We start from the raw sequence: 17,271 nt of genomic DNA, 5'->3' as shown, positions 1-17,271 counted from the left end.
TTGTGGACTCAGTATTTCTTTTCAGTAACTATTGTGGTGTCACCGCCAGACACCACACTTGCTAGGTGGTAGCCTTTAAATTGGCCGCGGTCCGTTAGTATACGTCAGACCCGCGTGTCACCACTGTCAGTGATCGCAGACCGAGCGCCGCCACATGGCAGGTCTAGTCTAGAGAGACTCCCAAGTACTCGCCCCAGTTGGACAGCCGACTTTGCTAGCGATGGTTCACTGACTACTTACGCTCTCATTTGCCGAGACGACAGTTTAGCGTAGCCTTCAGCTACGTCATTTGCTACAATCTAGCAAGGCGCCATATTCAGTTACTATGTCTTCTGAACAGATAATATTGTGAGTCATGTACCGTCAAGAGCGACGTTCATCATTAATGGATTAAAGTTAAGTGTCAAGCTAATTCCGCCCACTTTCTGAATTCTAATTCCTTGTCATGTTCCATATCTCACGTCAGTATAGTTCTTCCCTCCTCACGCCAGCCTGCGTGAGCTAAAACGCGTGCATTTCGGCCTCCTCTAGTAACACGGTGTTGGCTCTTCAGCCAACACAACTACTATAACTTTTCTTTGCTCCCATTTACGTTTCTACATCTTTTATTTTCCAATCTATCTATTTTTTTCCTCACCATCTCACGTATTTACCTCATATAATACACTGTTATTGACGCTTGCATCATGTTGGGTTCTGTACCTAAGTGGGAACACTTATAGGATTTCTTCTTTGTTTGCCTGCCTGACTGTTGAGGCCCCTTTTTCTCAGCAATGACAAGGTGTATCAACTTCAAAATTATGTCACATTCTGAGTTCTGTGGTCCTTTGGCATTCTAAAACATTTAAGCTTCTAACTCAAAATAATTAATACATCTGCCATTATGTCACATATTTTGACACTCCCAAACTTGCCCATCAAAATGTATAGGTCCTATTGACCTATACTCATGAAATTCAACAAGAAGCAGGGTTTCACAGTACCAGTAAAGGAAAAAAAAAATCAAAAATTGTTAAATTGTAATATTGCTTAAAAATATCTGTTTGCCATTAGAACAGCATACCAGAAAAATATTACTACACACAAATATAAAATGTTAGTTGCAGTCATGTTTATGTAAGTAAATAAAAAGTATTTTATATCATCTTCTTTCTCTACATATATAAACTAAAGTCCCCTGCTTGCTTCCTTTCGTATGTCTGGGCTAGTCTCAGGAACTACTGTAGGCCGACTGATTTTGATTTTGTCTTGGAATTTCCAGGACTTACATCTTGCCAGTGTCAATATTAATAACAATCAAAAATCTTTTGAGATTTTCGATTCCTGGAATGGTGAACTGTCTACATACATGATTAAGTTTGTACAGAATCCTCAGTGTGCGAGTTCTTCTTGCTCTTGGTTACTTTATTTTTGTCCCATTAATATCAGTCTTGCTTATTACTCTACCTTCCACCTTTAAGTTCTCAGGTATTAAAGTCTCATCTGGTGTAGGCACCAACAATCATTTTCCCTTTCATCCTATCCAGTAAGTACCCCCTGACCCAGGATTCTGCAGGACTGTCCTATAACTCTCCCCATTTCCTAAACCTTGCCAGTCCTTTCCCTTCATCCTTCTTCCTTTCTCTCCAGCCTTTCTGCGAGAAAGAGAAGCTACTGGCTCTGAAAGCTTGCACATTCCCATATTTTTTATTTGTGTTTTGCCCTGCTGCTGCTGCTGCTGCTTTGTGAGTAAATTTCTTTAAAATCCACCCATACTACATAATATCTTCTGTGTTGACATACTGGACCCATAAAAAGTTTGAATTAACATATTTAAACACTGTGTTCTGCTACATTCAGGTCACACACATAGTTTGTCACATATTTCTTTAGTGTTACTGCGAGCTAACACACATTCAGCAGTTGGTTTACTTAGAGCAGCTACTATCATATTTTTCATGCCAATACACGTTCACACTTATCATTAATAGTGTCTTCCAGTTCATATGAATGAAGGAAGCACCATAGAGATGTGCCATTTCCATTTTGCCCAATCATTATGTCCTGCAGGTTTTTCAATATTTACTTTATAACTGACATTGGTAGCTATTTTCTTATAGAAGATTCCTATTACTGTATGACTTATTACGCCAAGTTTTGAGATTGCAGCCAGATGACATCAACTTCTTCCCACGATATTTCAGCTGACAACCATTCAGCCATCTTCTGGTGTGTCTTTCGTACTGGAGGTTGCTAGTTTTCATCGCTATCTTTATACCAAAAATTGATGCTGAGATGCGTTTGCGAAGGCAGCCATTACAGAGCAATCCCTGCCTTTGAATATTGCTCCATTTGTGGTGCACAGGCGCATGTGTAATGGTGATACTACACGCGCGCTCTCTGTCAGAATGCATGCTCATTGAGTTAAAATTCAGATGTCAAATTAAGAAAATTAACTGTCACTAGATGTGTCATCAGTCATAAAGCGTTTTATTTCTGAAGATATCACTGGCTCCCGCATCTTATCCAGGTGAAAGCTGCCATCACCATGAATAAGATCTCCTTAGTAACTGAATCCCAGAAGGATCTCATTGAGGCCAAGATTTCCATGGTAGTATAAGAAAGAGGGCATTAAACATCACAGAGGTTGCTCATGTATTGGCTGGCTTTGTGTGTACATCATGGCTCCAATTTTTGGTACAAAGCTAGCAATGTAAACTAGCAATCTCCAGTGCAAAACACTCACCTGAAGATGGCAAAACGGTTATCAGCCAAAATATCATGGCAAGAAGTCAGTGCCATCTGGCTACAATCCCAAAACATAATGGAATACTCTATACCAGAAAAATTGCACAGAACACCATATGGCTTGTTTCAACAAAAAATTTCAACTACCGGCTTGTGCAGGATTCCTAAAACCATGATAAGTTCATTTTTATGTGGCCCCAGGCCACAACCTGTTGTAAATATTAAGTTTGACCTATACTGTTTCATTTATGAATTAATTATTCATAGGATATGAAACTATTCAGTAACAAAAATATTACAAATGTACCATAGGATAACAGTTTACATTGAACCCTTAAATATCTTTCCTTTCATTACAAAAAAAAAATCTAACTTTGGGCGTTAGGAATGCTGTTTTGAAAGTCTTTGGTTGCAATTAACCTAATATGGAAGTGAAACTTGGGTGACAAACAACAGATAATAAGAAAATTGAAACTTCAAATGTGGTGCTACACAAAAAAGGGTAGATCGAATAACTAAATATTACTGGTGAAAAAATGGCTTTATGGTACACCTTGACAATGAGAAGGGTAGGTTGACAGGGTACATCCTGAGGTGTCAAGGTATAGTTCAGTTAGTAATATGGGGGAGTCTGTGGGAAGGAGTGGAAGGGGAGAGGGGGATAAAATTGCAGAGCGAGATCAAGGCTTGAAACAATAAGTAACGTCAAGTGGATTTTGTTTGTCATAGTTACAGAGATACAAAATGGCTTGTACGAGGTAGATAAGTGTGTAGATTGTGCCAAGCCAGTTTTTTGGGCAGATGATACTAATGCAACATACAGTTTGTCATAACTGTCCTGATTAGCATTTTTTTACACACACACAGTTACAACTACATGTAGACTCCTCATGATCTCCAATACCTCACAAGGGAAAATTTTGTCTATGTGTCCATGAAGAATTTTCTCTGGAAATTGCAGTGCCTTAGGTGTACTTTCTTATTTCATTGTTCACTACTTGTTTTGTGGTTACAGCGTGACAGCTTGGATGATTTTGACAAGAATGTGTGCTTGAGAATAGCACTGCAATCCTGAAACTAGCAGCAGACAAAGGAATTAAAAAAAAAATGAAAAAGCTATAGCCTTGGAACTCTTATGACCAGCCAAAAAAACTATGTATTGTATGTAACTTTTTAATGCTCCGTTGTATCTTTTGCATCATTTGTTTTGTTTGTATATAAAATCAGTTTGTATCAAATAACATACAAAGCCTGACTTCTCCTTTTACTGCCATGTTGACCCCAGTTGTCTTATGTATCCATATCATAAATCCATAAGTCCACTGCCGTGTCTTCCTGTTTGTATGTGAAGGTTTATCTCAGGAACTGCTGTATGGACAGACTCATTCATGAAGCAGGTTAGCATATGTAATTCATTACCGTTACACCAATTTCAGTAGTAGCCCCTTTCCTTGGTGATATGTGAGAATTGTGTTTTATCTTATGAGTATGGATAAGAGTAATGAATGTGTGTATAGTGTAGTATTGCATTTTTGTTGTATATTACTGAGAGAAGGGGGAGAATGAAACCTGGCGCCGCCATGTAGCCTGCTCCTGTAGAATAGAACCAAGGGGCCCATTGAGCTTAATGTCCCCATCCAACGGCAGATCTGCACCAACAATGTCACATCTGCTGACTTCATGAGATGCTTTGGAGAGATATGAAATTTAATCACAGGAGTTAGTACAAAGACTGGCGACTAGGAACTTTACACTACCCCCACTCCACCACCTTGCCAACCAAATACTGGCAGTGACAATTTCATCCACCGTAAAGGTGTGAACTGGTGTACTTCAGAGTCAAACACCACTGCACAGGTCTGTATTACTGACCTCATCTGCAGAGCCGGGTATGACTTGGTTGTGTGCACATCACATCCAGACATGATAGCTCCTTTCTGACATTGTGTCCCATCTACACATTGACCATCGTACTGCAGTGATTCCATACAACTGACTGGCTTATACACATCACTTCATTGCCATGACTTAGTCAGTGGTGGATGGCCTCACAATCATCCGGTGCCAGTTCTTGTACACCGCCTACAGTGTTGAAAACTAACCAGTGTCCTCTTTAAGTGTAGTGACTAAAATTTTGTCCAGTTAGCTTGTAAGGAAAATCATTTCTTATGTTAGTCCCCATAGTAAAATAGTGAGAATGCTTGACCAAAAAATGAAGCATCCATCTTTGCTTCTGGCATTACCGAGAATTTTTTCCTGTGTGTTTGGTCTGAAACATGGCACACATAGCATTTTGGGGGTAGTTGGAAAGCTACTTGAAGGAGAAGATAACACCTACAGCTTTGAAATACTGATATGAATGGACAGAAAAGTGGTGTGATATCAATATGCCCTTGAATACCTATGTCTATTGATGCCACAGACAGATGATAAAAGTAGTCAGCCACCACTGTGTGGCCCCGTGCATCATCATGGTGTTGCGCATTTCTTGTTCTTGTAGACACCACTATTCCCAGTGTTCTCCGTAACTATCTCGCCCTATATTCTGGCTCAAAATAACACTCCACATTCATGTTGTGTTTACTAGACTAAATTTACACATCCTGTTTCTTTATTTACATATAATGTCTTTTTTTTTTAACTTCTAAGTTGGACAAAACATACTGTCTCTAGAGATGGCCCTCCTGTTTTATTTATGCTGTGCTCATATTCCATTTTAGCTGAGTTTCATTATGTGGATAATGCATGATCAGTTAGAGACATATTATAAATCACTCAAAATATTATTAAATAAAACAATTTATTTACCTGTAACTGGGTATGACTCATTTTCAGGAAGCGAACAGATTTCTTGCAAAAATTATATAAAAACAAATGATGGTGCTTAATAGCACATAACCATTAAACTTTATGACAAGATTATCACACTAATGAAAAGACAGTGTTTTTATTAAAATAATACAGAACACCACCTGCAAACAAAACTGAGTATAGCCTAAGGACAACACGTTGGTTACAGTAGTTTGCATCTTTTTTGGCTGCAACCTTCCCTGGTTTCACAACAGGTACCACTGAGTGTCTATGGTTGGCCTAATTGTAGATTTCTCATGATGATATCCATTATTTTATGACATAAATTTTTGTGTGTGGATGAAAAAGTATTTTTCTGGAAATAACTGTTACACAAGTACACTTTTTTATTTCTTTATTCGCTACTTGGTTTGGTTGCACATTGAGAAAGAATACCCCTTCCGCTAGGTGGTTGAACTACCTGTGGGATATTCTAGCGAATAGTGCCGTGTGGCTTTTATATTTTTTACCGCATTCTGAATAATGTTGCCTGATTTCTCAGTGGATCAGTGTGGACTGTTCAACATTTTTACAAAAATAGTAAACCACTAAGTCATGTAACACTGCACAAGAAATGTGGTTGTAAAAATATTCTAACCATCGGGCACCAGAGACGAATGTCCTCCCTTACCTGTGACAACTGCTTTTTGATTTTACAGGAATTACTACTGTCAGTGAATGCCGGATCATCTTGGCCAGTTTCCAAGCAAACAATGCAAAGGGAACTGCATGCAGTGGACATACAGTATAGGGTAGTTTGTAAAAGGCTATTACTCACACTGAATGTGATGTTGCATGTCTTCATTGGCCAAACAGCCCAACAGAGCAACTTTATCACTAATCATCACTTCCTATCCAAAATGCTAATGGCATTTTCTTCTGAAATCCACACAATGTCCAGATGGAGTGATGCCGAGTATTGTGGCATCATGAGGAGGGCACTGTTGGTGTCTTGTCTGATTAGTAGTTACCAGCATTGTAGATGCAGAAAACTGGTTTAAGACTATCAATGGAAATCATAGTAAAAGTGTCACTGACGTCACTCTTAAATGTCTTCTCTTTTGGCTAAGAACTGTGACGGGAATTAGGGAATATGTGAACATCATTGTGGAAAGAGGTCTTATGGCTCAATAAAACCATTTGGTGTATTGGTGAAGAATTTGCCAGGTAACTGGACTGTGTGGCTGTAGACCAGTTATACTGTGTAACATGAAGATCTTCCCTGGTGGTGTTGCACAGACCTGATAGGAGAAGGGATAAACTGTCTGTCCAACACTGTTTCTCAGACGCACTGTTAATTGGTGGTATAAGTGCTCGACTGAGGCATTTGCTGTTAGATGATAAACTGCAGTCTGAATATGCTTCTTGCTCAGCAAAACAGCAAAGATGTGTCCTACAGATGAAGACAGTGGGCCAGCAATGTCAGTTTGGACAAATTCAAATCATTGGATAGCTGGGACGAAAATGCCAAGAGGTTGGACACTGATCACAGAAGCTTTACAGTCTGTATCAAATATATTGCTTCCCCCTACTTATACCTCCCGAGGAGACCACGAATGTAAAATTAGAGAGATTCGAGCGCGCGCAGAGGCTTTCCGACAGTCGTTCTTCCCGCGAACCATACGCGACTGGAACAGGAAAGGGAGGTAATGACAGTGGCACGTAAAGTGCCCTCCTCCATACACCGTTGGGTGGCTTGCGGAGTATGAATGTAGATGTTTGCTATTTGGCAAGTTTTAGTTCACTAGAATGCATCTGAGGCTGTGCAATCCTGCGCAGACCTTCCAGTACTTTATGGATGAAATTACACGTGACCCTCACTTCTGCTATGGGACCCATCTATATTGATGTCTGAAACAAAGCATGCAGCCTTCACATCTCTCCCATCAATAATTGTAGTTGTGGAGAGAATAACCTCTCATTGCTCTCTGCCACTTTTCTGAAGGAAAACAGAAGGGAAGGGATGGAGTACACAATTGGTATAATCTGATATGTGTGTGCACTGATAGAGATAAATGCGCACTGATAGAGAGTAAATAGGCAAATGCTAAATGTTTTTTGGACAGTAGAGGAAATGCACAGGTTACATGTTGCTGTGTATTTCGAGCTTTGTTGTTGTACTGCATAGTGGTTTTAATTCAAATCATTTGTTAAGTTTATGCATTACTTGTACTATTAGACAAGCAGAATCAGCTTTTAGTTTGTTATGTTTTTATTTATTTATTATTTATGTTAAAATCTTGTTATTTATATCTCCTGGTTTAGTCTATTAAAGGCTTACTTCTCAGTGTGAATTATTCATTGTTTCATTTTTTGTATTCCAGATTTGCTTGTGCTGGGAATTGGGGATGCAACATACGATATAAATCTTAGAAAAAGAGTGGCAGACATTGTAAAGCAGCACCGCATAAATCTGGAAGTTCTTCCAACTGAACGTGCATGCTCTACATTTAATTTTCTAAATGCTGAGGGACGTTATGTAGCAGGAGCTCTCATTCCTCCAGTTCATATTCGCCCAACTGATGATGATGTAAGAATAACAAAGTTAAGAAGAAAAAAGCTTTTAAGTGATGAAGATTAACTAAGCTGTTTTCTCTGTGTAGAACGGCTTGTATTTAGCTTACATTGTGTCATGCAGCTATTTGTCATTAATGTTTGTTTTTCTGTAAAGAAATATGTATTTATGAAATACTGAGGATGAGATTCTTTTAAATTTGACTCTCTAATGTGCAGCTTTAATTTCATGCTCTTGTGCTAATCTGTTGTATTAATATGTACATGATAGTTCAATCACAAACCACAAGACATAAAGATGATTCAACTACAACAGTATGCGTATTATCATTTACCTACAACATGATCCTTTTCCATAATTGTTTATCAAGTTTGCTATAGAGAGCCCTATTTCTGCTGCTGCTACTGCTGCTGTTGCCGCCACCATGCCCACCACCATGACAATTACTACTACTACTGCTGCTGCTGCTGCTTGTCGTACATAAAACATGAACTGAAACATAAAATTATCAACCCAAAATGTCAGTATCATGAAAATGATGAGGAGACGTTGAGGCACAGACAGGCACACAAAAAGACTGCTATACATGTGAGTTTTTGGCTTCTGGCTAGAGGACCACCTCCTAATGTACAAAACACACACATTGCCACAAGCACACACAACTCACACACAAGATCACTATGTGTGGCCACTAAAGCCAGAGCCAGTGGTCGTGTGTGTGTGTGTGTGTGTGTGTGTGTGTGTGTGTGTGTGTGTTTTCTATGTTAGAAAAAGGCCTTTTGGCCAAAAGCTCACATGTATAGCAGTCCTTTTGCATGCCTGACTGACTTGACATCTCCTCTGTATGATGATTAGCATTCTATACTTTTCATAATATTGTCGTTATTCCGTCCTAGATTTTCAACCCAAAAAGTGTTTCTCTGCGGCTTTTATTTCCCTTAATTGTGTCTCAAATTATTATACACAAGATGGCCGCCAAGTGAGATCACAGGTATTTTCTTCGTTCGCTACATGAACTTATTTAAGAGGAAATAGTGTCAAATTTAAATTTTCTTTGTTTTGTATACTTGCTGTAGTGTCCGTTCTTGTCACACAACTGAATATTAGCATCCCAGCGGAGCTTTTTCCTGAAAAAACTTGTTCTTTAGCTTGTTGTTGTAGTGGCCTTCAGTCCTGAGACTGGTTTGATGCTACTCTATCCTGTGCAAGCTTCTTCATCTCCCAGTACCTACTGCAACCTAGATCCTTCTGAATCTGTTTAGTGTATTCATCTCTTGGTCTCCCTCTACGATTTTTACCCTCCACGCTGCCCTCCAATACTAAATTGGTGATCCCTTGATGCCTCAGAACATATCCTACCAACCGATCCCTTCTTCTAGTCAAATTGTGTCACAAATTTCTCTTCTCCCCAATCCTATTCAATACCTCCTCATTAGTTATGTGATCTACCCATCTAATCTTCAGCATTCTTCTGTAGCACCACATTTCAAAAGCTTCTATTCTCTTCTTGTCCAAACTATTTATCGTCCATGTTTCACTTCCATACATGGCTACACTCCATACAAATATCTTCAGAAACGACTTCCTGACACTTAAATCTATACTCGATGTTAACAAATTTCTCTTCTTGAGAAACGCTTTCCTTGCCACTGCCAGTCTACATTTTATATCCCCTCTACTTCGACCATCATCAGTTATTTTGCTCCCCAAATAGCAAAATTCCTTTACTACATTAAGTGTCTCATTTTCTAATCTAATTCCCTCAGCATCACCCGACTTAATTCGACTACATTCCATTATCCTTGTTTTGCTTTTGTTGATGTTCATCTTATACCCTCCTTTCATGACACTGACCATTCCGTTCAGCTGCTCTTCCAAGTCCTTTGCTGTCTCTGACAGAATTACAATGTCATTGGCGAACCTCAAAGTTTTTATTTCTTCTCCATGGATTTTAATACCTACTCCGAATTTTTCTTTTGTTTCCTTCACTGCTTGCTCAATATACAGATTGAATAACATCGGGGACAGGCTACAACCCTGTCTCACTCCCTTCCCAACCACTGCTTCCCTTAAGTGCCCCTAAACTCTTACAACTGCCATCTGGTTTCTGTACAAATTGTAAATAGCTTTTCGCTCCCTGTATTTCACCCCTGCCACCTTCAGAATTTGAAAGCGAGTATTCCAGTCAACATTGTCAAAAGCTTTTTCTAAGTCTACATATGCTACAAACGACAAACGTAGGTTTGCCTTTCCTTAATCTAGCTTCTAAGATAAGTCGTAGGGTCAGTATTGCCTCACGTGTTCCAACATTTCTACGGAATCCGAACTCATCTTCCCCGAGGTCAGCTTCTACCAGTTTTTCCATTCGTCTGCAGAGAATACGCGTTAGTATTTTGCATCCGTGACTTATTAAACTGATTATTTGGTAATTTTCACATCTGTCGGCACCTGCTTTCTTTGGGATCGGAATTATTATATTCTTCGTGAAGTCTGAGGGTGTTTCACGTGTCTCATACATCTTGCTCACCAGATGGTAGAGTTTTGTCAGGACTGGCTCTCCCAAGGCCGTCAGTAGTTGTAATGGAATGTTGTCTACTCCCGGGGCCTTGTTTTGACTCAGCTCTTTCAGTGCTCCGTCAAACTCTTCACGCAGTATCATATCTTCCATTTCATCTTCATCTACATCCTCTTCCATTTCCATAATATTGTCCTCAAGTACATTCAACTTGTATAGGCCCTCTATATACTCCCTCCACCTTTCTGCTTTCCCTTCTTTGGTTAGAACTGCGTTTCCATCTGAGCTCTTGATATTCATACTGTTCTCCAAAGGTCTCTTTAATTTTCCTGTAGGCAGTATCTATCTTACCCCTAGTGAGATAAGCCTCTACATCCGTACATTTGTCCTCTAGCCATCCCTGCTTAGCCATTTTGCACTTCCTGTCAATCTTGTTTTTGAGACATTTGTATTCCTTTTTGCCTGCTTCATTTACTGCCTTTTTGTATTTTCTCCTTTCATCAATTAAATTCAGTATTTCTTCTGTTACTTAAGGATTTCTACTAGTCCTCGTCTTTTTATCTACTAGGTCCTCTGCTGCCTTCACTACTTCATCTCTCAAAGCTAGCCATTCTTCTTCTACTGTATTTCTTTCCCCCATTCCTGTCAATTATTCCCTAATGCTCTCTCTGAAACTCTGTACAACCTCTGGTTTAGTCAGTTTATCCATGTCCCATCTCCTTAAATTCCCACCTTTTTGCAGTTTCTTCAGTTTTAATCTACAGTTCATAACCAATAGATTGTAATCAGAGTCCACATCTGCCCCTGGAAATGTCTTACAATTTAAAACCTGGTTCCTAAATCTCTGTCTTACCATTATGTAATCTATCTGAAACCTGTCAGTATCTCCAGGCTTCTGCCATGTATACAACCTTCTTTTATGATTCTTGAACCAAATGTTAGCTATGATTAAGTTGTGCTCTGTGCAAAATTCTATCAGGCGGCTTCCTCTTTCATTTCTTAGCTCCAATCCATATTCACCTACTATGTTTCCTTCTCTTCCTTTTCCTACTACTGAATTCCAGTCACCCATGACTATTAAATTTTTGTCTCCCTTCACTATCTGAATAATTTCTTTTATTTCATCATACATTTCTTCAATTACTTCGTCATCTGCAGAGCTAGTTGGCATATAAACTTGTACTACTGTAGTAGGTGTGGGCTTCGTGCCTATCTTGGCCACAATATTACATTCACTATGCTGTTTGTAGTAGCTCACCCGCACTCCTATTTTTTTTATCCATTATTAAACTGACTCCTGCATTACCCCTATTTGATTTTGTATTTATAACCCTGTATTCACCTGACCAGAAGTCTTGTTCCTGCTGCCACCGAACTTCACTAATTCCCACTGTATCTAACTTTAACCTATCCATTTCCCTTTTTAAATTTTGTAACCTACCTGCCCGATTAAGGGATCTGACATTCGATGCTCCAATCCGTAGAACACCAGTTTTCATTCTCCTGATAACGACGTCCTCTTGAGTAGTCCCCGCCCGGAGATCCGAATGGGGGACTATTTTACCTCCGGAATATTTTACCCAAGAGGACGCCATCATCATTTAATCACACAGTAAAGCTGCATGCCCTCGGGAAAAAACGGCCGTAGTTTCCCCTCGCTTTCAGCCGTTCGCAGTACCAGCACAGGAAGGCCGCTTTGGTTATTGTTACAAGGCCAGATCAGTCAATCATCCAGACTGTTGCCCTTGCAACTACTGAAAAGGCTGCTGCCCCTCTTCAGGAACCACACGTTTGTCTGGCCTCTCAACAGATACCCCTCCGTTGTGGTTGCACCTACGGTACGGCTATCTGTATCGCTGAGGCATGCGAGCCTCCCCACCAATGGCAAGGTCCATGGTTCTTGGGGGGGTTCTTTAGCTTAAGTCCCAACAATTGTGACGTAACCTGAAATTTTGCATAACATAAAAACAAAAATTTCTATTCAAGTTTTTTTGATAGTGAAAATTATTTTAAAAAAGACAGGTACTAATTTCATCAGTGTCTGTTGTTACAATAAAAGTGTAAATAAACATTTCTAAATCATATTTAACTAATACATTTTGTATTGTTTACTAGTTAGACAGACGCGATCTAGGCCTAAATTTTCCAAGTTATAAAGGTCAAAAACCTGACCAAACACACTTGATAACATAAATTCTCTAAAAGCAAACTAATTACAAATTCATTCTTCTGTCATTGTATCTCTAATTCAGTATAAAAATAACAACCACTGCACACAACACCTTTCTGTCATTTTTGTTTACACACTGCCAATCTCACATCCTTGACAAATTTAAAACATTCCTTAAACTTAATTATTCTTTCGAAACTGACCGTGAGTGAGAAATGTGGGACTGTTATATAGTGAGTAGAGGGATTTGTTGCCAATCTGATTGGAAATATTTTCACTGCGGGGGGGGGGGGGGGGGGGGGAGATGGGGATAGAGTGGAGAGAATATTGGGAGAACAGAAGAGTCTCTCTCCTGGAACTGCTGAGTATGCAGTAGGAACATTTTGATTAGGGAACGGGGGGAAAATCTGTGCCCTTCAGCAACAGTTGGCGGAAGCAAGGAAGGAACCCATAAGGATAAAGGGAGATAGGGGGGAGGAGGGTGATTGGGAACTGGCAGCTGGTAGGAGGATAGGAAGAAAGAGAACACAATCTGACAGTTTTATGATTAACACCAAAAACAGCTGGTATCTACCATTGCCAGAAGTGGAGAAGAGCCTCAGGTAGAATGAGGAGCAGGAATTGTGCAGCGCACTTCAACTGAGGCCAAGAAGTCTAGGAATGTACAAAGTCTTAGGAAGAAGAGTGCTGCTGCCAGGTAGTAGCCATGGGTGAGGTGTAGGTTACAGGAAAGTTTAGGGGCAGTGTACCAGGCCACCAGTATCTTCAAGCCAAATGCGGGGCTAAGTCATGTGATAGAGGACCTAGGGTCTTTATGTCTTTACAAAAGAGGACCATGTTGCGATAGCTAGTGGGGTGGGAAACAGTTTGGACAGGGATGGGGCATATGACATAGGTGGTGACCTGGACAAGATAGCTTCCCTGGCTCATGGCACCAAAGTACACTTTGTTGAGCTGTTCCGGCGTCACGATCGACCACACCTTGATGGAACTGTGAGATGAATCAATGTGGTGTTAAGGATGGCTCTGAGGACAACCAACTTTGCTCATGTTTCTCGGGACAATCAACAGATGGGGTTTCACTAGGCATGGCCTACACTTAAACAGGACTGGGAAGGGAAGATTGGTACAGCTGATTCATGAGTGTATAGGGGGTGGATCTCGGGCCACACATGGTCATAGGTAGGAAAAGCAGGTCTCTTTTAGGATAAATCCAGACAACAGGTTCCCCTGCCTAAAGAGTATCTCCATCAGTTTAAAAAATACTCGAACAATCTCTCACAAGACAGATTTTAACACTTCAAATATCACATATAACTGATGTCACAAAGAAAAACAAACCATTGGAAAGAGTAACATAGGACATTTCACAGACTTAACAATCCTCTGTCAAAACATGCAATCAATAAAAAATAAAATACAACTATTAGAAGTTGAGCTCCAATCTCTGAACTGCTGCACAGTAGTTTGTGTTACTGAGCACTGGTGTAGAGACACAGAAATCCAACATGTAGTATTATCATTGTATGAAAAGGCAAACTCTTACTGCAGAACTGCTTCTACTTCAAGGGGTGGAGGATCATGCATTTATATCAAAAAAGGAACACAGTTCAAATCAAGACATGACCTCAGTACAGTAAGTGAAGACAAACACTTTGAAATATCAGCTATTGAATTAACAGGGCTTGATATCACCAAGAAATTAATCATTTTGTTTGTGTGTATAGATCTCCCAGTGGTAGTGTGGATACTTTTTTCAATAAATTAACAGAAGTTCTAGATAAAGTCTCAAGGACAAAGGTCAACGTAATTCTGTGTGGGGCATTAACATCAACACTAATATCATAATTGAATCCAGCAGCACCTTCATAAACATCCTTCAAAATTTTGGTATGTCCCTATTGGTCAATAGTGCAACAAGGGTTACTAAAACGACTGCATCAGTAATTGACCATGTGGCCACAAATATGGACAGGTGAAAATGTGATGCAGCTGTAAAATATCTCGGATTATCAGACCATCTCTGTCAAATAACGACAGTAAAATCAGGCATCGAATCATTCCCTAAACAACAAGCCTGCAAATGACATCTATCAGAAATCAAAATAAAAGATTTTTCAAAAGAGCTAGAAAAACAAATCTGGGATGAAGTGTATAAGGAAACCAATGTGAATATGAAATTCTCCACATTGTTTAAATTGAACTTTGAAAAGGCATTCCCAAAAGTATGCATGTCTGTACCAACGTCTCACAAAAACAGATGGATAACAGCAGGTATTAAGAAGTCCCCCCAACACTTAAACACCTTAGTTCCATGAAAAAGATTCACAATGATCCAGAATTCTTAAATTTCTATCATAGATACAAGAAGATCTATAGGAAGGTGCTAATTGCTGCAAAAAAGTCATTTAATGTCAAAATAATATATAATGCAGAGAATAAAAGCAAAGCAGTCTGGGATGTTATAAAAAAGGAACGGGAAGAGGCAAACAAATGCAGAATAACATACTGCTAAGGGAGCAGGATAAGTAATAAATGATCCGCAACACGCAGCAAACCATGTAAATGAGCATTTTTCAAGCATTGCAGAGAAGTTACAGCAAAAATTCTTCAAAACAAATATAACACCTGTAAATAATGTTGCACTAAATACAATGATGTTACTTCCAACCACAGAGAATGAAGTCAATAAAACTGTTCAAAAACTAAAAAAACTAAAAAATAAAGTCAGTAGGCTTAGATGAAGTACGAACGTATGTACTGAAACAATGCATAGTTATTATACAAGGCCCCTTAACAAATATAATAAATGAATCATTCACATCAGGGACAGTTTCAGATCAGTTTAAACAGGCAGGAGTTGTACATTTGCTTAAAAAAGATAATGCAGAAGACATAGAAAATTACCGGCCCATTTCCCTGCTGTCAGCCTTCTCAAAAATAATAGAAGCAATTATGAAAGACAGATTAATGAATCACTTGAATAAATACAATCTTTTAAGTGAATCACAGTTGGTTTTCGAAGTGGCAAAAATACGGAGTCAGCCATAGTAGAATGTACTTGATGCTCTTGATAAAAATGAGTGTGTCACAGGCACAGTTTTGGATCTTTCTAAGGGGTTTGATACAGTCAACCACAAGATTCTATTAAATAAATTAGAGGAATTAGGAATAAGAGGGGTAGCTAATGACTGGTTTCGATCATACCTAACAGATAGGGTACAAAAAGAAGAAATAACACATACTTCAAATAGATCTAAAAATTTAGCAAAACACTTATCAGAATCTAAATACATTAATGTAGGGGTTCCGCAAGGTAGCATATTAGGACCAATACTGTTCCTGATATACACCAATGACTTTCCCAGTAGTGTTACTCACGGTGAAAAAATTCTCTTCGCTGATGACAGCAATATTATAGTCACTGAGAAAACAAGAGAACTCCTTGCCGAGGAAGCAAATGAAACTCTCAAGGAAATTTATGATTGTTCAATAAGCAATAAAGTGACATTGAACATAAAGAAAACTAATGCCATGATTTTCAATTTGAAGAGGATGAATGACCATGTTAAATTAAATGTAGATGGCACCTCTATAGACTGTGTAACAAATGCAAAATTTCTAGGTATGAATATCGATTCTCAGTTGAAGTGGTGTGAACACACAAAGGTCCTTGCAGACAGAATGTCATCAGCATGTTATGCCCTTAGAATCCTATCATCAGTGTGTAACATACAGTGCCTTTTAGTTACATATTGTTCATATGTACACTCAATTCTTAGCTATGGCATTCTTTTTTGGGCAACAAAAGCACAAAATATGAACACAATTTTCAAACTCCAGAAAAGAGCCATAAGAACAATTACCAAAAATACTAGTTGAGCTCTTTGTAAAGATCTGTTCAAAACACTAAGGATTTTAACTGCTCAATGTGAATACATTTACCAGTCGTGTACACATCAAAAATAAGATTGGTAATTACTGCACAAACAGCTCTGTCCATGACCATGCAACAAGAGATAGACTCAACTTACATTTACCAAGAAAAAATAAACATAAAACTCAACACAGCATTTTCCACCAATGAATAAAACTGTACAATAAGTTACCAAAAGAGATTAAAGAAATTGCAAAAATACACTTATTTAAAAAGGCAGCTAAAAATACCTGTTATGCAATACATTTTATACATTGCAGGATTCCTTAGATAAGACAGAGTAGGGGTTTGATAAAAAAATGTTATACAAATAAATAAAAATAAAAATAATGACTATAAAACATCCAAAATTCTACATAACACCTTCACTTTATGTTTTTTCCCCTCTTCTTTCCTTTCTAGAAATACTTACCCCCAAGCTATGCATAGCACAATACTAACACCTCTTCCTCTTTCTGAGCTCAACATCTCACTCAGAATGGAGGGATGCTGACTCAGTTTTTCAGGATAGCAAATGGGAAGTTGCGGTACAGAAGATGGCCCAGAGATCACCTGTG

The 17,271-nt window shown here is 38.9% G+C and overlaps 1 protein-coding gene across 1 annotated transcript in view; it reads left to right on the top strand.

The window, feature by feature from the left end:
• LOC124711256 (NADH dehydrogenase [ubiquinone] 1 alpha subcomplex assembly factor 3) overlaps positions 1–8,406 on the top strand; it is a 28,021-nt gene extending 19,615 nt beyond the window's left edge. The window contains exon 4 of the mRNA XM_047241228.1: positions 7,902–8,406. Within this exon, the coding sequence (XP_047097184.1) occupies positions 7,902–8,158 (257 nt within the window). The 3' untranslated portion in view covers positions 8,159–8,406. The remainder of the gene's footprint in view (positions 1–7,901) is intronic.
• Positions 8,407–17,271: the final 8,865 nt, after the last annotated feature.

Source organism: Schistocerca piceifrons, chromosome 8, assembly GCF_021461385.2.
Source record: "Schistocerca piceifrons isolate TAMUIC-IGC-003096 chromosome 8, iqSchPice1.1, whole genome shotgun sequence".
Classification (NCBI taxonomy): Eukaryota; Metazoa; Arthropoda; class Insecta; order Orthoptera; family Acrididae; genus Schistocerca; species Schistocerca piceifrons.
Note: the sequence above shows the minus strand (reverse complement) of the source record. Positions and strands in the feature narration are given on the sequence as shown.